The sequence below is a fragment of the Bufo bufo genome, chromosome 5, assembly GCF_905171765.1.
Source record: "Bufo bufo chromosome 5, aBufBuf1.1, whole genome shotgun sequence".
In the NCBI taxonomy this organism is placed as follows: Eukaryota; Metazoa; Chordata; class Amphibia; order Anura; family Bufonidae; genus Bufo; species Bufo bufo.
In genome coordinates this window covers 15,510,032-15,533,084 of record NC_053393.1, presented here as the reverse complement: position 1 = coordinate 15,533,084, position 23,053 = coordinate 15,510,032, and the positions used below count along the sequence as shown (strand labels likewise).

The following is a 23,053-nucleotide window of genomic DNA, read 5'->3' as shown; positions in this document are numbered from 1 at the left end:
CGGTGGGGTTATGGTATGGGCAGGCGTATGTTATGGACAACGAACACAGGTGCATTTTATTGATGGCATGTTGAATGCACAGAGATACCGTGACGAGATCCTGAGGCCCATTGTTGTGCCGTTCATCCACGACCATCACCTCACGTTGCAGCATGATAATGCACGTCCCCATATTGCAAGGATCTGTACACAATTCCTGGAAGCTGAAAACATCCCAGTTCTTGCATGGCCAGCATACTCACCGGACATGTCACCCATTGAGCATGTTCGGGATGCTCTGGATCGGCGTATACGACAGCGTGTTCCAGTTCCTGCCAATATTCTGTAACTTCGCAGCTATTGAAGAGGAGTGGACCAACATTCTACAGGCCACAATCAACAACCTGATCAACTCTATGCGACGGAGATGTGAGGCAAATGGTGGCCACACCAGATACTGACGCCCCCCTTCCCCCGTAAGGCAAATATGTGCACATTTCAGAGTGTCCTTTTATTGTGGGCAGTCTAAGGCACAACTGTGCAATATTCATGCTGTCTAATCAGCACCTTGATATGCCACACCTGTGAGGTGGGATGGATTATCTCAGCAAAGGAGAAGTGCTCACTGACACAGATTTAGACAGATTTGTGAACAATATTGGAGAGTAATGGGTCTTTTGTGTCTGTAGAAAATGTTTCAGATCTTTGAGTTCAGCTCCTGCAAAATGGGAACAAAACCGAAAGTGTTGTGTTTATATTTTTGTTCAGTGTATACACACTATATACTCCCATCCTGTATACTGCTGGATATATATACACACTATATACTCCCATACTGCATACTGCTGTATATATATACAGACTATATACTCCCCTCCTGTATACTGCTGGATATATATATATACACACACACATTATATACTCCTGTCCTGTATATTGCTAGATATATATATATACACACACTATATACTCCCGTCTGGTATACTGCTGGATATATATATACACTATATACGCCTGTCCTGTATACTGCTGGATATATATATACACACTATATACTCCTGTCCTGTATACTGCTGGATATATATATACACTATATACTCCTGTCCTGTATACTGCTGGATATATATATATACACACACTATATACTACCATCCTGTATACTGCTGGATATATATAAACACTATATACTCCTGTCCAGTAAACTGCTGGATATATATATACACACACACACTCTATACTCCTGTCCTGTATACTGCTGGATATATATACACACTATATACTCCCATCCTGTATACTGCTGGATATATATATACACACTATATACTCCCATCCTGTATACTGCTGGATATATATACACACTATATACTCCCATCCTGTATACTGCTGGATATATATATATACACTATATACTCCCTTCCTGCATACTGCTGGATATATATATATATATATATATATATATATATATATATACACACACTATATACGCCTGTCCTGTATACTGCTGGATATATATATACACACTATATACTCCTGTCCTGTATACTGCTGGATATATATATAAACACTATATACTCCCATCCTGTATATGCTGGATATAAATATACACTATATACTCCTGTCCTGTATACTGCTGGATATATATACACATTATATACTCCTGTCCTGTATACTGCTGAATATATATATACATACTATATACTCCTGTCCTGTATACTGCTGGATATACAGTACAGACCAAAAGTTTGGACACACCTTCTCATTCAAAGAGTTTTCTTTATTTTCATGACTATGAAAATTGTAGATTCACACTGAAGGCATCAAAACTATGAATTAACACATGTGGAATTATATACATAACAAACAAGTGTCAAACAACTGAAAATATGTCATATTCTAGGTTCTTCAAAGTAGCCATCTTTTGCTTTGATTACTGCTTTGCACACTCTTGGCATTCTCTTGATGAGCGTCAAGAGTACTGAATAGACTGTTAGAATTTGTATTATGGCAAGAAAAAAGCAGCTAAGTAAAGAAAAACGAGTGCCCATCATTACTTTAAGAAATGAAGGTCAGTCTTTTAGCTGAAAAATTGGGAAAACTTTGAAAGTAAGGGCTATTTGACCATGAAGGAGAGTGATGGGGTGCTGCGCCAGATGACCTGGCCTCCACAGTCACCGGACCTGAACCCAATCGAGATGGTTTGGGGTGAGCTGGACCGCAGAGTGAAGGCAAAAGGGCCAACAAGTGCTAAGCATCTCTGGGAACTCCTTCAAGACGGTTGGAAGACCATTTCAGTGGACTACCTCTTGAAGCTCATCAAGAGAATGCCAAGAGTGTGCAAAGCAGTAATCAAAGCAAAAGGTGGCTACTTTGAAGAACCTAGAATATGACCTATTTTCAGTTGTTTCACACTTGTTTGTTATGTATATAATTCCACATGTGTTCATTCATAGTTTTGATGCCTTCATAGTCATGAAAATAAAGAAAACTCTTTGAATGAGAAGGTGTGTCCAAACTTTTGGTCTGTACTGTACATAACAAACAAGTGTGAAACAACTGAAAATATGTCATATTCTAGGTTCTTCAAAGTAGCCACCTTTTGCTTTGATTACTGCTTTGCACACTCTTGGTATTCTCTTGATGAGCTTCAAGAGGTAGTCCCCTGAAATGGTTTTCACTTCACAGGTGTGCCCTGTCAGGTTTAATAAGTGGGATTTCTTGCCTTATAAATGGGGTTGGGACCATCAGTTGCGTTGAGGAGAAGTCAGGTGGATACACAGCTGATAGTCCTACTGAATAGACTGTTAGAATTTGTATTATGGCAAGAAAAAAGCAGCTAAGTAAAGAAAAACAAGTGGTCATTATTACTTTAAGAAATGAAGGTCAGTCAGTCAGCCGAAAAATTGGGAAAACTTTGAAAGTAAGGGCTATTTGACCATGAAGGAGAGTGATGGGGTGCTGCGCCAGATGACCTGGCCTCCACAGTCACCGGACCTGAACCCAATCGAGATGGTTTGGGGTGAGCTGGACCGCAGAGTGAAGGCAAAAGGGCCAACAAGTGCTAAGCATCTCTGGGAACTCCTTCAAGACTGTTGGAAGACCATTTCAGGGGACTACCTCTTGAAGCTCATCAAGAGAATGCCAAGAGTGTGCAAAGCAGTAATCAAAGCAAAAGGTGGCTACTTTGAAGAACCAACAATATGACATATTTTCAGTTTCACACTTGTTTGTTATGTATATAATTCCACATGTGTTAATTCATAGTTTTGATGCCTTCATAGTCATGAAAATAAAGAAAACTCTTTGAATGAGAAGGTGTGTCCAAACTTTTGGTCTGTACTGTATATATATATATATATACACACACATACTATATACTCCTGTCCTGTATACTGCTGGATAAATATACACTATATACTCCCGTCCTGTATACTGCTGGATATATATACACACTATACACTCCTGTCCTGTATACTGCTGGATATATATATATATATATATATATATACACTATATACTCCTGTCCTGTATACTGCTGGATAAATATACACTATATACTCCCGTCCTGTATACTGCTGGATATATATACACACTATATACTCCTGTCCTTTATACTGCTGGATAAATATACACTATATACTCCCGTCCTGTATACTGCTGGATATATATATACACACTATACACTCCTGTCCTGTATACTGCTGAATATATATACATACTATATACTCCTGTCCTGTATACTGCTGGATATATATATATATATATATATATATACACACTATATACTCCTGTCCTGTATACTGCTGGATAAATATACACTATATACTCCCGTCCTGTATACTGCTGGATATATATACACACTATACACTCCTGTCCTGTATACTGCTGGATATATATACACATTATATACTCCTGTCCTGTATACTGCTGGATATCCAGCAGTATACAGGACGGCAGTATATAGTGTATATAGATATATCCAGCAGTATATAGGACAGGAGTATATAGTGTGTGTGTGTATATTTATATATATATATATATATATATATATACACACACAGGATATATATATATATATATATATATATATATATATATATAAAAAAAAGGGAAAGTAGCGGCGGCACTGGAAACAAACAATGTGGGTGCTATGTCCAGGGATATTGCTGCTTACCCCAGATGTACAGGAACGAAGAAAGGACAGCACTCCAAGTAAAAATATATACTGGTCTTTAATCACCCATGCAGATGGCAACGTTTCAGCTCCAAACAAGAGCCTTTTTCAAGCAATGAACACAGTGTATGCTGGGGTATATATAGTCCATATATGGAGTTCTACACCCTATTCGTTTTCACCTTACATGTAATTCCTGTTACGTGGTTTATGTTTTGATCTGTCCATGTAAGTTATTATATGTGGGTGAAACTTCAACCGATCTTAAGACGCGGCTCAACAATCACCGTTTGTCCATACGTAAAAAGAGAAGGGACCTCCCTGTTGCCAAACATTTCACAGAATTTAAACATTCTGAAAAAGATCTGAAATGTTGGGCAATCGATCATGTACCCATGCCCAGACGTGGGGGGAACAGGGTACGGATTCTTAAAAAGAGAGAGCTTCTCTGGATCTACACTCTCAACAGTTTGAGACCAAATGGGCTTAATGTGGATTACAATCCGGGGATTTATGTTTAAATGAGTTGCTTGCCCTCTTTTGTTATATACTGTATGTGATATGCGCCTTTTCTCTTATGCTACATAGTGTAATTTGAACACTACTAAGCCATGTTTCTAATTCTTTTCTTTCTTTTTTATATTCACAGATTTTTTACATTCACAGATTTGAATGATGCTGCGGAATCAAGTTGTGTGACGTACCCGGTGCACATACACTGTATCCACATGTCCTCACTTGTCTATATGAGTGCCCTCATTGTGACTTGTTATTTTGGTTCGGCTAGTTTTTCATCGCCTTGATTCACATTTTGTGTCAGTCCACACTGCGGTATATTGAAACATGTTTGTTTTGGGGGGATCTGTGGGTGATCTGGGTGAGGATCGTGACACTCGTGTTGCGGTCTCCACTGTTCGCCCATGGATGGTGGGACCTGTGTCCTTTGTGATACAGTGCCCTTCCTTGCCCCCTCTTTATATACTTGTTGTATAGCACGGCTTGTATTCCCGTGTTGCGCTGTCCTGTCCTTATGTGCATGGACATGCGCATACACAGTGGTGGGACACAATGACCTTTTACAATATGGCCGACCGAGCTTCTTGGCAGTAGTGGGCATGTTCGTGCGCGTGTCTCCGCAACTATTGTTGGTGACGTCATGCCGTGACTGGACGCGGTTGGCGTCTGCGCACTATCTGTTTCCGAACGCCGGTTCGATTGATATGTGACATGTTTGATGCGGTGGACGGCGCTGGGTATGTCAACACTTTCTTTCTTTCTTTGCGGCATCATCATTTTTATTACTTGCACTATTGTGTTCACCTGTCTCTTATCACTAATTACCTCGTTGTAGGTCATAATATGTACACCATATATTATATTTCTGATGTATTATTATATCATCTTTTACTTATGGGTATTACACAATTGTATTTACATATGGAGATTGTATATGCACTTTTGCACTTTAAATTGTATATTTTATTGTTGATTGATTGTATCATGATGTAATGGGGGTTGGACTATATATACCCCAGCATACACTGTGTTCATTGCTTGAAAAAGGCTCTTGTTTGGAGCTGAAACGTTGCCATCTGCATGGGTGAATAAAGACCAGTATATATTTTTACTTGGAGTGCTGTCCTTTCTTCGTTCCTATATATATATATATATATATATACACATACACACATCCAAAGTAGGTCAGCACTCCTTTGCCAACTGTAAAGTGGGTGCCAGCGGTAACCCCTCGATTCTGGGTGGTAGACAAGTTGCAAAAAATCCACGGCACTCCTTAAAAGTGAAAAATGTGCTATTTATTCACACATGTCATACAGCAACGTTTCGGTTCTCTCTCAGAACCTTTCTCAAGCCAAGTGGTTTGAGAAAGGTTCTGAGAGAGAACTGAAAAGTTGCTGTATGACATGTGTGAATAAATAGCACATTTTTCACTTTTAAGGAGTGCCGTGGATTCTTGCAACTTATATATATATATATATATATATATATATAGAGAGAGAGAGAGAGAACAGTAAATATATATCTCTGTATACATACGGTATATACACTCACCTAAAGAATTATTAGGAACACCTGTTCTATTTCTCATTGATGCAATTATCTAGTCAACCGATCACATGGCAGTTGCTTCAATGCATTTAGGGGTGGGCTCCTGGTCAAGACAATCTCCTGAACTCCAAACTGAATGTCAGAATGGCAAAGAAAGGTGATTTAAGCAATTTTGAGCATGGCATGGTTGTTGGTGCCAGACGCGCCGGTCTGAGTATTTTCACAATCTGCTCAGTTACTGGGATTTTCACGCACAACCATTTCTAGGGTTTACAAAGAATGGTGTCAAAAGGGAAAAACATCCAGTATGCGGCAGTCCTGTGGGCACAAATGCCTTGTGGATGCAAGAGGTCAGAGGAGAATGGGCCGACTGATTCAAGCTGATAGAAGAGCAACGTTGACTGAAATAACCACTCGTTACAACCGAGGTATGCAGCAAAGCATTTGTGAAGCCAAAACACGCACAACCTTGAGGCGGATGGGCTACAACAGCAGAAGACCCCACCGGGTACCACTCATCTCCACTACAAATAGGAAAAAGAGGCTACAATTTGCACGAGTTCACCAAAATACTGGAAAAATGTTGCCTGGTCTGATGAGTCTCGATTTCTGTTGAGACATTCAAATGGTAGAGTCCGAATTTGGCGTAAACAGAATGAGAACATGTATCCATCATGCCTTGTTACCACTGTGCAGGCTGGTTGTGGTGGTGTAATGGTGTGGGGGATGTTTTCTGGCCACACTTTAGGCCCCTTAGTGCCAATTGGGCATCGTTTAAATGCCATGGGCTTCCTGAGCATTGTTTCTGACCATGTCCAACCCTTCATGACCACCATGTACCCATCCTCTGATGGCTACTTCCAGCAGGATAATGCACCATATCACAAAGCTCCAATCATTTCAAATTGGTTTCTTGAACATGACAATGAGTTCACTGTACTAAAATGGCCCCCACAGTCACCAGATCTCAACCCAACAGAGCATCTTTGGGATGTGGTGGAACGGGAGCTTTGTGCCCTGGATGTGCATCCCTCAAATCTCCATCAACTGCAAGATGCTATCCTATCAATATGGGCCAACATTTCTAAAGAATGCTATCAGCACCTTGTGGAATCAATGCCACGTAGAATTAAGGCAGTTCTGAAGGCAAAAGGGGGTCCAACACTGTATTAGTATGGTGTTCCTAATAACTCTTTAGGTGAGTGTATATAGAAAGATATCTGTATATATATATGTTATAATATGGACATAGCTTTACTTTAAGGTATCTGGTTGTGGGGGGTGGCTTTGGGGTCCGATCAGCTGCATCTGACAGGACTCTGTGGATTTCACACGGCTGCCTGCACTGGTAGGGATCGTGTATGCGCGATCCCTCACAGGAGCCGGCTGGCAGCCAGATACAGAGAGAGAGAGGGGGGCGAGTACACAGGCTCTGACGTTTTAGGTACAGAGCCGGGACACTCCCTCAGGCTGGGATTGGCTCATACACGAAACGTCAGCACAGAGACCCTGAAGGATATTTGCTTATTTTCATTGAGGCACTCCAAGATCGCACCTCTTAGAAAACCTTCAAACTGTTTACCCACGACAGACGTTAAACTTACCGGCCTATAGTTTCCGGGCTGTGTTTTTGGACCCATTTTGAATATTGGCACAATTGCTCTGCGCCAATCCTGTGGAACACTCCCTGTTAGTATAGAGTCTGTAAATATCAGAAATAAGGGTATGGCTATGAAATTACTTAATTCTCTTAGGATACAGGGGTGTATGCCATCTGGTCCTGGCGATTTGTCTATTTTAATCTTTTTAAGATACCGCTGTACTTCTTTCTGGGTCAGACAGGGCACTTTTAATAGGGAATTTACTTTTACATTCTGCATTTAATTTGACAGTTTATTTTCCTGAATACAGTGGAGAAAAAATATATTTAATAGCTTTGCTTTCTCCTCACTGCTCTCTGCAACTCCCCCTTCATCACTCTGTATAGAGCCGACATCTTCAGATTTATACTTTTTACCATTTATATAATTGAAGAACATTTTAGGGTTAGTTTTGCTCTCTTTGGCAATTAATCTCTCGTTCTCTAGTTTGGCGGCTTTTATTTGTTTTTTACATATTCTATTTTTTTACCTTATAGTTTTTCAGTGCTTCCTCACTACCCTCCTGTTTTAGTGATTTAAATGCTTTCTTTTTGTCATTTATTGCTTTCTTTACAGTTCTATTTATCCACATTGTTTTTTTCTTGTTCCTTAACCCTTTATTCCTATAAGGTATGTACCTCTGGCAATTAGATTTTAGGATGTTTTTAAAAATATCCCATTTTGTGGCAGTATTTTTATTTTTGAGGACTTTGTCCCAGTTAGTTAGGCCTGTGGCCTCTCTTGGCTAAATTTAGCTTTTTTGAAGTTTAGTATTTTTGTTCCTCCCTGAAGAAACACTCTTTTGAATGACAACTGGAAGGTTACTACTTTATGGTTATTATTTCCCAGGTGTCCCCCGACCTGCACATCTGTTGTTCTGTCAGGTCTATTGGTTAATACTTAGTTCAGTATGGCCGTCCCTCTAGTCGGGTTCTGAACCAGTTGGGAAAGGTAATTGTCTTTGGTTATTGCCAAGAACCTGTTTCCTTTATGAGATGTACAGGTCTCAGTTTCCCAGTCTATATCTGGGCAGTTGAAGTCCCCCATAATAACCACCTCATTATGATTTTCCGCCTCGTCTATCTCGTTTAGTAGCAGATTTTCTGTGGACTCTGGTATATTAGGTGGTTTATAATAAACACCTATTAGTAATTTATTATTGTTTTTGGCTCCATGTATCTCTACCCACAGTGACTCCACATGTTCATGTCCATCACTTATATCTTCTCAGACTGTGGGCTTTAGATAGGACTTTACATAAAGGCAGACCCCCCCCCCCCCCTCTCCGGTTTTGTAACCCTGTACATTAACCGCCCAGTCATAGCTATCATCCAGCCATGTCTCAGTTATTCCCACTGTTATAGCTATCATCCAGCCATGTCTCAGTTATTCCCACCATCATAGCTATCATCCAGCCATGTCTCAGTTATTCCCACTATGTCATAGTCCTCCTCACACATCACTAATTCCAGTTTCCCAGTTTTATTAGTCAGGCTTCTGGCATTAGTATACATACAATTAAGAGATTTATGTATATTTTTTACCCTACGCCTTTCCTTCTAAACTGTTCTAGTCCCTCCTGCCATTCCTCCCCCAGTCCCACTACCTTGCCCCCGGTCTCTATCTGCACTATCGTCCCCTCTTATAACGTAATTACCCTCCCCCAGTCCCTAGTTTAAACACTCCTCCAACCTTCTAGCCATCTTCTCCCCCAGCACAGCTGCCCCTTCCCCATTGAGGTGCAGCCCGTCCCTATGATAGAGCCTGTAGCCAACAGAGGCCCAATTCTCCAGGAACCCAAACCCCTCCTTCCTACACCAGTTCTTGAGCCCCTTGTTAATCTCCCAAATCTCCCGCTGCCTTTCTTTTGTGGCTCGTGGTACAGGCAGTATTTCGGAAAACACTACCTTTGAGGTCCTTGCCCTAAGCTTGTGACCTAAATCCCTAGAATCATTTTGAAGGACGCTCCACCTACCTCTAACTTTGTCATTGGTTCTGATATGGACCATGACCACTGGATCTTCTCCAGCCCCTCCCAGTAATCTGTCAACCGGCTGCGCAATATTTCGAACTCAAGCGCCAGGAAGACAACACACCGTTCGACGATCACGGTCTTTATGACAGATCGTCTTATCTGTACCCCTAATAATTGAGTCTCCCACTACCAGCACTTGTCTGCCCTGCCCTGCTCTCCTGGTCCCCTGCTTACTGGAGCTGACATTCCCCTGACTGACAGAAGAAGGGTCTGGCTACAGCAGTGCCGTCCCCGGACTGACATCCCCCTCATCTGCCAACCTTGTGTCAGATCAGGGCTAGCCTCCCTGGCACTCTTCCCTCTACCCCGCTTTCTAACTGTTATCCAGCTACCTACCTCACTTACCTGAGCCTCCTCGCTACCACCCTCCCCCACATCTACCCCATAGAGCACTTGCTCAGTGAGCAGCAAACTCTGTTCCAAATTGTCAATGCCTCTCAGTGTTGAAACTCGCCCGGTTAGATACTCGATGTGCGATTCCAAACGGACAATTTGCTCACATTTTGAACAAAGATATGCAAACGGCTGTTCCAGGACTGCAGACATTAGACAGGATGTGCACTGGACTGCGCTGTCAATAATGGAACTAGGGATGAGAGAATCGCTCCGTACAGTATTAGAATCTATTGCACAGATGAGCCGAAGTTATTACTTCGCGAAGTCTCGAGTGACCGCATAATAACTTCATAGATTAATTTTTACTGTAAAAAAACATTTTCCAAACTCGGGTTTCGTTCCAAGGTATCACTTTGGCTTATCTGAGCCAATACATTCTAATACTGTATGGAGCACTCGCTTCATACAGTATTGGACTGAGGTTTTATGCGAATCGACTTCGGATGTTTCATCCAAAGTCAATTTGCTCATCCCTAAATGGAACACATACTAAATGGGGAAGAAAAGAGAAAAAAATACAATATAGTGCAGTGATAAGAATCTACCGTAACTTACTGTAGTCCCCTCTCAAAGTCCCTGAATCTCAAGTCATGTAATCTAAAGTCACACACTTAATACAAACACACACTGGAAATAAAACACGCGAACGCTCACAAACTCGCGTTGTTTCCCTGCTTGTATAAGTGCAGGTCTCAAACCAAACTGCTTTTTTTTCCTCTGGATTCAAAGGACTGAGCTGCCCTCTAGACTGGCTATTTAACTTCTCCTAATTAGATAGCCACACCCTAATTACTCACCAGTGCAACACCCTGGAGAAGGAAGAGAAAAAAGAGTATACTCTCAGCTGCTATGCAATAAATCTGGCAGCAAAAGCAAGTCACAGTGTATAAACTAGACTACATTGCTCTTACTTGGTGTACAGTACAATAAAGTGAGGCACAGCCACTCAGCAATGCATACAAATAATTTAGCTCTCACGGATACTCCCTCACGTAATCTAAAGTCACACACTTAATACAAACACACACTTGAACTCAAACACGCGAACGCTCACAAACTCGTGTTGTTTATCTGCTTGTATAAGTGCAGGTCTCAAACCAGACTGCTTTTTTTCCTCTGGATTCAGGATGGTCTAAACCAACCAACATCCATTATGGACCTCAGCCATACATTTATGGTGGAAATCTGGTCTTTAGAAATGCTGCCTGCTCACAAGCGCATCAGGTGCCATGGCCACTGGGTTTCTGCTCTATTAAACAGCAGATACCGGGGACTAATGTCTGAAATTGGCGATAATGCTGATCGTAGACATTTAATCCCTCAGATGCCATGGTTAGTTGTGACCATGGCATCTGAGGCAGCTTTCCCCAGAAGTGCTCCTGGGGAATGAACATCTCCCCCGAACGATGATCGGGGGAGCCACTCAATGAGATAGCCTGGGTCTCTATGGAGAAACCCATGTTATTGCAGTTGTAGTTCCTATGGAACCATGCAGATGTCAGGGCTCCATGACAACATAGCGAATCTGCAATTCATTGCAATGTAATGGAAAAACAATCTATAATTGCTTGTTATAACCACCCCTGTGTAAAGAGTAGAAGGATCCAGCTTCTGATAAAACGATATCCTTTATTTGATCCCTTATTAAAATCCATACAAAACAAGACAGATGCAAAATCGACGTGTTTCGGGTCTTAAGTTAACGATCCTTACTCATGATATAAAATGCTATCTGTGACTCTCCCATATAAATACACTTCCATAAATCACATGCATAGAAACAACATCACACGATAATCAGGTGTGGGCAAACCACAATACATGGAATAACAAATCCAAATGTGCAAAAAATAATTTTTTCATTGCTATAACCACGCTTTCTCCATAATTAAAATACAAATAAGCTATTCAAAAAAACATCATAGGCATCTCATCATCCCAAAACACCTCAGCTATTAAAACATAAATGTACGGATTTAGTAGAGTTAACGATTTATGAGACGTGTTAACGAAAGAAACTAAGCAAACGTTAAGCAAACACCTTCAATTGCTTTTCAATGGCTTTTGTCTCAAGATTATGCGATGAGTTAAGAATTTGAGTTGAGAGCTTGAGTGCTAACTCTGCTACATCTGTATTTAGGGTGAATGCTGTAATGGGAAAAAAAATCTAAATGGCCCATTTGCCCCAAAAAAATTTAATAAAAAGTGATACACACCCCAAAATTGTATCAATAATAAAAAAAAAAAAATCGCCTTGCAAAAAATAAACACTCAGACATAAATATGAAAAAAGTTATGGGGGTCAGAATGTGGCAATACAGGAAAAATAATACTTCTTTTCAAAAGTTTTTTTTCCAATATTAAAACAGAAGAAAACAGGGCAGTTTTTCCACATAGAGAACTCCATAAAACAAAGTCTATAAAACTATGATGGAATTGCTTTGTTTTGTTTTTTAACAATTCCTTTCCAATTGGAATCTTTTTCCAGCTTCCAACTACATCGTATGCAATATAAGATACTGCCATTAGAAATAACAAAAAACGAGCCCTCATACAATTATGTGAAAGGAAAAATAAAAACAGTACGGAATGCCTGGAATAAAAATAAAAAAAAATAAAAATAAAAACAACAGAAATTTGCCAGGGATAGAAGGGATTCCAGGCTGTCATGCAACAAAATAGGAAAAACAGCAGGCATTGTACATACATAAGACCGATATTTCTTCATAAATCTCGCTACATGTCAGCTAATGAGATAATTGCTGTATATATGTCCTTCTTACCCATCTGCACGCACACGGCGGCAGCGACTACAAGTCCTAAGCACAGTTTCATCCTGATTATCTTATCAGCTCCTGGAGATCCCACGCCTGGGGCAGCTTATATACCTACAGTAAAATATACATTATAATTACACAATCCACAGCTACCAGGTCATCCTATATCAGGAACAACAAGTTCTCAGCTACTGTGAACGGGTTCAGCTCAATGCTTGGAAAAATACAAGCCGAAGCCAACGTCAATGGAGTCACCGGAGAGGACATCACCGTGATTGATGAGTCCATAAAAAAAAGGTTAGGGACAAAAGGTGCCTGCAATGTGGATCAACGGTCAGCAAGGTGTTGTTAGTTCAGTTCACTAGACGTCATGTCCATGGACCACTGCAAACCTTTGGAAGACTTATCCATGGCTCATGGTTAGAGTAGTCCTCCAGAACCAAACCTAAGAACCAGATCTGGTGGGATGTGTGACCACCCTTGGTCCACTCTGTTGCAGCTAGGGCCAGTGTTAGGAGTTGAGCATGAAGCATGTGAATTTTCACTGTTGTGGGGCCATTCATTTTCCTAGACCACCAGGGACCATATCATCAACCCTTTCACCATTTAGACATCACAAATATCCATGGGGTTATGGCTGTGGAGAATGCTGGTTGGTTGTGGAGAAGCTGAGTTGGGTTTTAGTAGAGACCGATCCCAAATGATCAGGCATTTCTGCTGCTCTGTCTCAAGGAAGCCATATACTGTGAATGGCAGAAGTGCCTGTACCCATGATGAGAACCACCGTACAGCTACCTTTAAATGATGTAGTCCAGGAGTCTGGACAACCTTATGCTTGGTTCCACCTTACTTAGCTGTCGGTCAAAGACTTGTTCGGCCAAAACCTATAGTGTTCTTCCCAAACATCCCTACACACATGCATGCTCAGCTGAGCATGCATGTTTTCTTAACAAGGAGAGGGGAATAAGCTGCTGCCAGACATTCCTCCCATAAGTACAATGGATTATGCCTGCTGAAATCCAGCCGGCTGATCCTTCTTTCCCCTGACATCAGCCATCAGGAATCAGTCCGGACACCTCTACACAGGGCTGGATTAACAATTGTGCTCTTGGAACCAGTACTCCAGGCCCCGCAGTGCACCATTACTGTGGAGCCCCCAGTCACCAAGTCAATTGACCTGGTTTCTGGGGCCCTGCACTCCATTGTGTCAACAAGACGCAGATACAATTGAGCAGCTGGCAGTGCAGGTGGGACTCCACAGCATCCTCCCCCTTAATAGTGACCTCCACAGCACCACACCCTTAAAGGGGTTGTCCGGGATTGGGGACATTGGTTTAATTGTTTAACAAGGACATAAATATCTCCTACATGACGGTCCTATCTTTCCCATACTTTTCTGATGCCCCGTATTCATTACACAAAGTCTCCGCCGGAAGCGAGTCTTTTCTCACATTCAGTGACGTACCGGGTCACTTCTGCAGAGCGAAGCCGCTTCTTCCACTTTGCAGGGAGCCCGGTGACGTCATCATCAGCCGCAGGCATTATGCAGACTGCTCGGAAAAGGCGGTACCTCGGCGGCAACAGATCACGCTAAGCCACACCCCTCGAGTCCGGTGACGTCACCGGGCCGGGCGCATTGTTCACAATGAAGGAGGCAAGGGAACTATGCAAATTAGCATAGTAAACGCCTCCAATGCTGGCAAATAGGGCGCAGGCTGAAGGTAAAAGCAATACTCGGACCTAATCACGTTTCATAGGACTGAGCCAGGAGGAGTTTAGGGGCGTTACTAAGGGGGAGGAAAATGTGCGGCAGGAGGCGGAATGTGATTCAAGGGGGGCGGATGCATGGAGGACGTGGCGATGTGCGGCAGGAGGTGGAATAACAATGAGGGGGCGGAGTCACAGCGGAGATGAGAGTCATCTGAAAGCACGTGATGCCGCCCTGTGCTGGGCCCCACAGTGCAGAGCGGCAGGAAGTTAGTGCGTGGGGGACCGTCGGAGCCATGTAGAAATGGCGAAAATACCTTAAAACATATGGGGGGACCTAGAATCACCTGTTAACAGGGAGTACACTTAAAAAAATATAAAAATTTGATCCCGGACAACCCCTTTAACAGTGACCTCCACAGCACCCTCCCCCTTAACAAAGACCTCCACAGCACCACACCCTTAACAGTGACCTCCACAGAGACCTTCTCCCTTAACAGTGACCTCCACAGCACCACACCCTTAACAGTGACCTCCACAGAGACCCTCCCCCTTAACAGTGACCTCCACAGAGACCCTCCCCCTTAACAGTGACCTCCACAGTGCCCTGCACCCTTAACAGTGACCTCCACAGTGCCACTCTAACATACCTCCCAACAGTCCCAGATCCGGTGGGACAGTCCCAGATTTCAGTGGCTGTCCCGCAGTCCTGGTATGGGGGAGGTATGTCCCGCTCTCTGGCAGCTGTCCCTGCTTCCATAGGAACAGAGACAGCTGCCTGTAATGCGGTCGGCTCTCTGCTCCATTATCCCTCCCCTGTCTGCGCTCCACACTGCAGGTCTGGGCTGGGGTGGGACTGGGAGCGGGGCCGGTCAGGAGCTCCGTGTATCATCCTGCTGTTGCTGGGGAATGAGGTGAGTATGTGGAGTTTTTTTTTAACTGCCTGTGAAGGGGGCACATTACTTGGCATATTACTGTGAGGTTTCACTTTACTGGGCATATTACTGTCAGGGGGCACAGATGGGCATATTACTAAGAGTGGACACAGCTGGGCATATTACTGTCAGTGGGCACATAATTAGGTATATTACTGTAAGGGGCACTTATCTGGGCATCACTACTGTGAGGGGCACATATCAGGGATAACTTCTGTGAGGGGCACATATCAGGGATAACTACTGTGAGGGGCACATATTTGGGCATAACTACTGTGAGGGGCACATATCAGGGATAACTACTGTGGGGGACACATATCTGGTTCACACTGTAAAGAGATAAGTGGGTAGACGTTCCTAAATACTAATACTATCACAGCCTGATGAACGTTAAAATTAAAAAACAAAACCTTTATTAAAAGTCTGTTTAAAAGAGGGCAAAAGGCCTATATGTCACAGTCTGTGCCCATCAGGCAACCAGTCTCCAACCTATACAGAGAGGGGTAGCAAATAGCTCCTCTGTACAGTTAAGAGACTGGGCTAGAAAACCCGACTTGCTGGCTAGTGATTGCTAGTAAGCGAGTCAGAGTTGAGGGCACGGTAACCAGTGTGAATGGACACACGTGTGTATATTACAAGTGACCCTGTGGGTATATATGCAGATGTGGTTGTGCCACCTAGTTCATAGGTATAATGCTAAATACAGTAGATCTCACGGCCTATACCAGAGTGGAGTCTCTGTGGACTAGAATGTACCCTTGTATAGTACAGAGTTCAGACCAGTCTATTTGTATAGCCTGCGGCCAGTATATAGGTCACAACCATGTATCCGCAGCCAGTATCTTTTGGCTATATACAGTCACTCATAGCCAGTATATTTTGGCTCCATCCATTCATCACATCCACACTCCAAGGCTATTGGGTAGAATATTGCATCTAGTGCAGCCCTGCCTAGAGAGCCGTGTCCTAGTGATTAGCAGCAGCTCTACGCGTTTCCACGTGACTTGTGGTTGTCACGTATCTTCAGGAGCTTATTTTTTATGCTTATGTCAAGACAACAAGCCGCACTGTAGTGTGCTATGGCTTTGGCGCTGTAATGGCCGCACGCGGCCGATAGAACGCCGAGTTCATATGGCCGAAGCCTCGCCTATCAGGAGGGGTGTGTCGGTAACATCTCTAATCAGAAGTCGGGGGCGGGCTCAATGGCTCCGCCCTCTGACCAGCCGATGCCGTCATGATTCTTACCCTTCCTGGAAAATATAGCGCATAGCGCGGTTGAAGGGGGAATGAAAATCGCGGCCCATATATTGTCACTTGATGCGGAACGTATCCGCTGGACGGGATCCATCAGAATGTTCATTAACCGAAGCAGTAGGTACCGATCTCCATCTGGGTCATGTATCACCAGCGGGGAGGGGCAACCTAATACAATGAAGACTGTAGGGTCTTCAATGCTCCTTGGTTTTGGAACCAAGAGTTGGGTGCGAACTGTACTCATGGAGTGATGGAACGCTTGTTTCAGAGTGTATTGTGGGTACCCCCGATTAGTGAATCGGCCTCTAAGGTCAGATGCAGCTGCTCTGAAATCACCTAGTTCTGAGCAATTCCTCCTGGCCCTAAGGTACTGTCCCTTCGGGATACCTCTTTTTAGGGCCAGTGGATGACCAGTGTAGGAGATTATTGGTCGAGGTTTTCTTCCTAAATAGGTTAGTGGTAATTTTTCTGTCAGTGCCAATTGTGATCATTAAATACAAGAACGCAGTCTGTTGCTCTTGTACCTCAGATGTAAAGAATAGCCCCATCTGATTCACATTTAGTGCTGCCACAAAATGTTCTCGTGTCCCTTTCCACAATATCAGCACATCATCAATGTACCTTATCCACAGTTGCACATATCTGGGCATAACTATTGTGAGAGGGAACAATCTTGGGCATATTACTGTGAGGAGCACATATCTGGGCATAACTACTGTGAGAGGGGCACATACTGTATCTGGCCATAACTAATGTGAGGGGCACATATCTGGTCATAACTACTGTGAGAGGGGCCCATACTGTATCTGGCCATAACTACTGTGAGGGGCATATATCTGAACATAACTACTGTGAGGGGCCCATATCTGAGCATAACTGCTGTGAGGGGGGCACATAATGTATCTGAGCATAACTACTGTGAGGGGGCACATATCTGGCATATCTACTTTAAGGGGCACATATCTGTACATAACTACTGTGAGGGGCACATATCAGGGCAAAACTACTGTGAGATGGAACATATCCGGGCATAACTACGGTCCAGAGGCACAATGCTGGCCACAACTACTCTGTGGTGGCATAAAGGGGGAATAATTAGTATGTGGGGGGGACATTTAGGGGACTGGGTGGGATTAGGTGTTTAGTTATGTTTTGGATGGAGTTAGAGGCATTGCCTAGTGCGGAAAAAAATTTGCTGCTCCACACATAGTGTCGCTCTTCCTTTTTTCTAAAGTTGGGAGGTATGACCTTAACAGTGACCTCCACAGCGGCCCACCCTCCTTAACAGTGACCTCCACTGCGGCCCACCCTCCTTAACAGTGACCTCCACAGAACCACAAGGCACAAAGTGTAAGTCACTATATATAGAGGGCACAAAGTGTGTGGCACCATATACAGAGGGCACAGAACATGTGCTTGCATCTGGTGCAGTATTTAAAGGGAGCCTGTCATGTGGATATTTGATTATAATCTAACTAATTATATACAATCATTAACTACTAAAAAGTACCTTAGATGTATTCACTTACTGGTGTGACAGATGGTTACCTCATAATATACACACAAAGATGCCACATGCTGCATGCTAATGAGCTGATTTGAGTCCAGCGTGATGTCATTGAGTCCAGCGTTTATTTAATTCAGAGCTATAGCCACTCCCCTGCCCACCTGCTGCTGATTAACCCCTTAAGGACTCAGCCCTATTTCACCTTAAGGACTTGGCCATTTTTTGCAAATCTGACCAGTGTCACTTTAAGTGCTGATAACTTTAAAACGCTTTGACTTACCCAGGCCGTTCAGAGATTGTTTTTTCGTCACATATTGTACTTCATGACACTGCTAAAATTGGGTCAAAAAAGTTAATTTTTTTGCATAAAAAAATACCAGATTCACCAAAAATTTGGAAACATTAGCAAATTTCAAAGTTTCAGTTTCTCTACTTCTGTAATACATAGTAATACCCCCAAAAATTGTGATGACTTTACATTCCCCATATGTCTACTTCATGTTTGTAGCATTTTGGGAATGATATTTTATTTTTTGGGGATGTTACAAGGCTTAGAAGTTTAGAAGCAAATCTTGAAATTTTTCTGAAATTTACAAAAACCCAATTTTTAGGGACCACTACAGATCTGAAGTCACTTTGTGAGGCTTACATAATAGAAACCGCCCAAAAATGACCCCATTATATAAACTACACCCCTCAAGGTATTCAAAACTGATTTTACAAACTTCGTTAACTCTTTAGGTGTTGCACAAGAGTTATTGGCAAATGGGGATGAAATTTGAGAATTTCATTTTTTTGCCTAATTTTCCATTTTAACCCATTTTTTCCACTAACAAAGCAAGGGTTAACAGCCAAACAAGACTGTATCTTTATTTCCCTGACTCTGCCGTTTACAGAAGCACCCCATATGTGGCCGTAAACTACTGTACGGGCACACAGCGGGGCGTAGAGGGAAAGGTGCGTCGTATAGTTTTTGGAAGCCAGATTTTGCTGGACTGGTTTTTTGACACCATGTCCCATTTGAAGCCCCCCTGATGCACCCCTAGAGTAGAAACTCCATAAAAGTCACCCCATCTAAGAAACTACACCCCTCAAGGTATTCAAAACTGATTTGACAAACTTTGTTAACCCTTTAGGTGTTGCACAAGATTTAATGGAAAATAGAGATCCAATTTCAAAATGTCACTTTTTTGGCAGATTTTCCATTTTAATATTTTTTTTCCAGTTACAAAGCAAGGGTTAACAGCCAAACAAAACTCATTATTTATGGCCCTGATTCTGTAGTTTACAGAAACACCCCATATGTGGTCGTAAACCGCTGTACGGGCACGCGGCAGGGCGCAGAAGGAAAGGAATGCCATACGGTTTTTGGAAGGCAGGTTTTGCTGGACTGTTTTTTTGACATCATGTCCCGTTTGAAGCCCCCCTGATGCACCCCTAGAGTAGAAACTCCAAAAAAGTGACCCCAGTTTAGAAACTACGGGATAGGGTGGCAGTTTTGTTGGTACTAGTTTAGGGTACATATGATTTTTGGTTGCTCTATATTACACTTTTTTGTGCGGCAAGGTAACAAAAAAATAGATTTTTTGGCACGTTTTTTTTTGTTATTTACAACATTCATCTGACAGGTTAGATCATGTGGTAATTTTATAGAGAAGGTTGTCACGGACGCGGCGATACCTAATATGTATACAATTTTTTTTATTTATGTAAGTTTTACACAATGATTTCATTTTTAAAACCAAAAAAATGTTTTAGTGTCTCCATTGTCTGAGAGCCATAGTTTTTTCAGTTTTTGGGCGATTATCTTAAGTAGGGTCTCATTTTTTGTGGGATGAGATGATGGTTTGATTGGCACTATTTTGGGGTGCATATGACTTTTTGATCGCTTGCTATTCCACTTTTTGCGACGTAAGATGACAAAAAATTGCTTTTTTTACACCGTTTTTTTTTTTTTTTCTTATGGTGGTCACCTAAGGGGTTAGGTCATTATATTTTGATATAGTGATATTTTTATAGAGCCGGTCGATACGGACGCGGCGATACCTAATATGTATACTTTTTTTTATTTATTTAAGTTTTACACAATGATTTCATTTTTGAAACAAAAAAAATCATGTTTTAGTGTTTCCATAGTCTGAGAGCCATAGCTTTTTCAGTTTTTGGGCGATTATCTTGGGTAGGGTATGATTTTTGCAGGATGAGATGACAGTTTGATTGGTACTATTTTGGCATACATGCAACTTTTTTGATCACTTTTATTACCTTTTTTGGGAAGTAAGGTGGGCAAAATTTTAATTTCCTAATAGTTTTTATTTTTTTATTTTTATGGCGTTCACCATGCGGGGAAAGTAACATGACCGTTTTATAGATCATGTCGTTATGGATGCGGCAATACCAAACATGTGTAGGGAATTTTATTTTTTTCATTTTTAATCAGTGATAAATGTGTTTTTTGATTTTTACTTTTTTTCACTTTTTTTACATTTTTTTTGACCCAGACCCACTTGGTTCTTGAAGATCCAGTGGGTCTGATGTCTGCATAATACAGTACAGTACACTATATAGGGTACTGCACTGTATTTTACTTACACTTTGTCTGAACAGATCTATGCCTTTAGCACAGATCTGTTCAGCACCATGGACAGCAGGATGCCTGAGACGGCGTCCTGTTGCCATGGGAACCTTCCCCGTCTGCTCAGTACTGGTCAGAACTTCGCAGACGGGGAAGGGTAAGGACGGGGTTGTCGGGGGGCTGTCTGGGAGCTCTCTCCCTCTCCATTGGGGGGCTGCAAAGGCACTGCAGCCCCCCGATGGGAGAGGGAGGGAGCTCCCTCTTACTGTTAACTCTTTCCATACAGCGGTCCGTACGGACCGCGGTATGGAAAGGGTTAAACGGCTGACATCTGCACAGATGTCAGCTGTTTATACCAGGGTGTCAGCAATGTGCTGACACCCTGGTATACCCACTGGCCACCAACGAATTTTCAAGAGGAGGCGGGCGGGGGATCGCGATCCCGCCTGCTGCCCGCCTCCCGCACCGCCCCCACCGCCCACAACTCCCCCCCCCCTGCACCACCCGCCGGCAAAAAATCATGCAGGGGTGCAGGGGGGGTGGAAAATCTATATTTGAGGGACACTAAAGTTTCTGATCCCCGCGGTCCCTGACTGCAGCAAATCTGAATTGACCTGCGGTTTGCGGCGATCGCCGATAGGGGGGGGGGGTCACAGAGGTCTGTTCAAATCCAGGGAAGATTTTTCCAGCATGCCGGTATAAGGTTCGTCCCATACGCGTTTCGGGGGTGTGCCCCTTCCTCAGTGAGGAACCACTGAGGAAGGGGCACACCCCCGAAACGCGTATGGTACGATCCTTGTACCGGCATGCTGGAAAAATCTTCACTGGATTTGAACAGACCTCTGAAGTAAAGCTCTGCAAACACCGCACCCGACTCCGCCAAGTACGCTGACGATACTGAATCAGAGTCAGCTGTTACGGACTTGTTCACCGATCGGGGAGTCAATATCCTAGAGAAACAAAGCGACGAGACCAAGGTAATATTGCGAAAGTGAGTGGGACGCCACCACGAGCGCTTATTGTTTCGTACCTGGGGTCAGTTTGCAAAGACCGAAAGGACCGGTGAACCACTAACCTTTTCTACAGCTTTACGAGGTAGGAGCGGAACTGTCTTTACCTAAACTTCCTGGATTTGGTAACTACCTTACGGTTCTCTACAAGGAACTATTTATGCTGCTATTTCACTATAAGGAACTATCTATGCTGCTATTTTTGCGATCAACCTAATTCCATAGTCACATTCGCGGTTTATTTTGGATTCAATTATTGATTGCGACCTATCACCCTTTATCCTTGGCTACTTGTGCTACACTGTTGCATACTATTGCTGCTATAATTGTTATTGCTGTTGCTTTAGTACATTATATTGTCACATTGTCTGTCCAGTTGGACTAACTTTATTAATTTTATCCTTTTATCTTTTTATCACTGTGTGAAATAAATATCTCATTATAGTAACATATATTGAGTGCCTGGTCTATCCATTTCATAATATATTACTTGGTCTCAGGGGTGCTGGCAGGCTTGGTCTCAGGGGTGCTGGCAGGCTTGGTCTCAGGGGTGCTGGCAGGCTTGGTCTCAGGGGTGCTGGCAGGCTTGGTCTCAGGGGTGCTGGCAGGCTTGGTCTCAGGGGTGCTGGCAGGCTTAGTCTCAGGGGTGCTGGCAGGCTTGGCCGGGCAGAAGGAGTGTGGTAGACTGTGAGGCCTTTTTTCTCCAAGCTGCTCCGGAAAAAATATATTTTTCATTACACCTCAGGTCAGACCACCAATCAGACCCCCAATGTTAATCAGACCTCAGCTAACAGCCCCAATAAGATCCCCAATGGTAATAAGACCCCAATAAGACCTCAGATCACACCTCAGCTCAGACCCCAATATGAATGACCCCCAATCAGACCTCAGATAAGAGCCCTCAGTAGCCTCATTGCAGCCCCCAGTAGCCTCTCCATCAGCCCCCAGTAGCCTCTCCATCAGCTCCTCGGTAGCCTCTCCATCAGCCCCCAGTAGCCTC

At 43.0% G+C, this 23,053-nt stretch overlaps 1 protein-coding gene across 1 annotated transcript in view; it reads right to left on the bottom strand.

The window, feature by feature from the left end:
* LOC121001553 (ly6/PLAUR domain-containing protein 2-like) overlaps positions 1-13,128 on the bottom strand; it is a 28,719-nt gene extending 15,591 nt beyond the window's left edge. Inside the window, exon 1 of the mRNA XM_040432684.1 lies at positions 13,072-13,128. Within this exon, the coding sequence (XP_040288618.1) occupies positions 13,072-13,123 (52 nt within the window). The 5' untranslated portion in view covers positions 13,124-13,128. The remainder of the gene's footprint in view (positions 1-13,071) is intronic.
* Between the last annotated feature and the right edge of the window lie 9,925 nt (positions 13,129-23,053).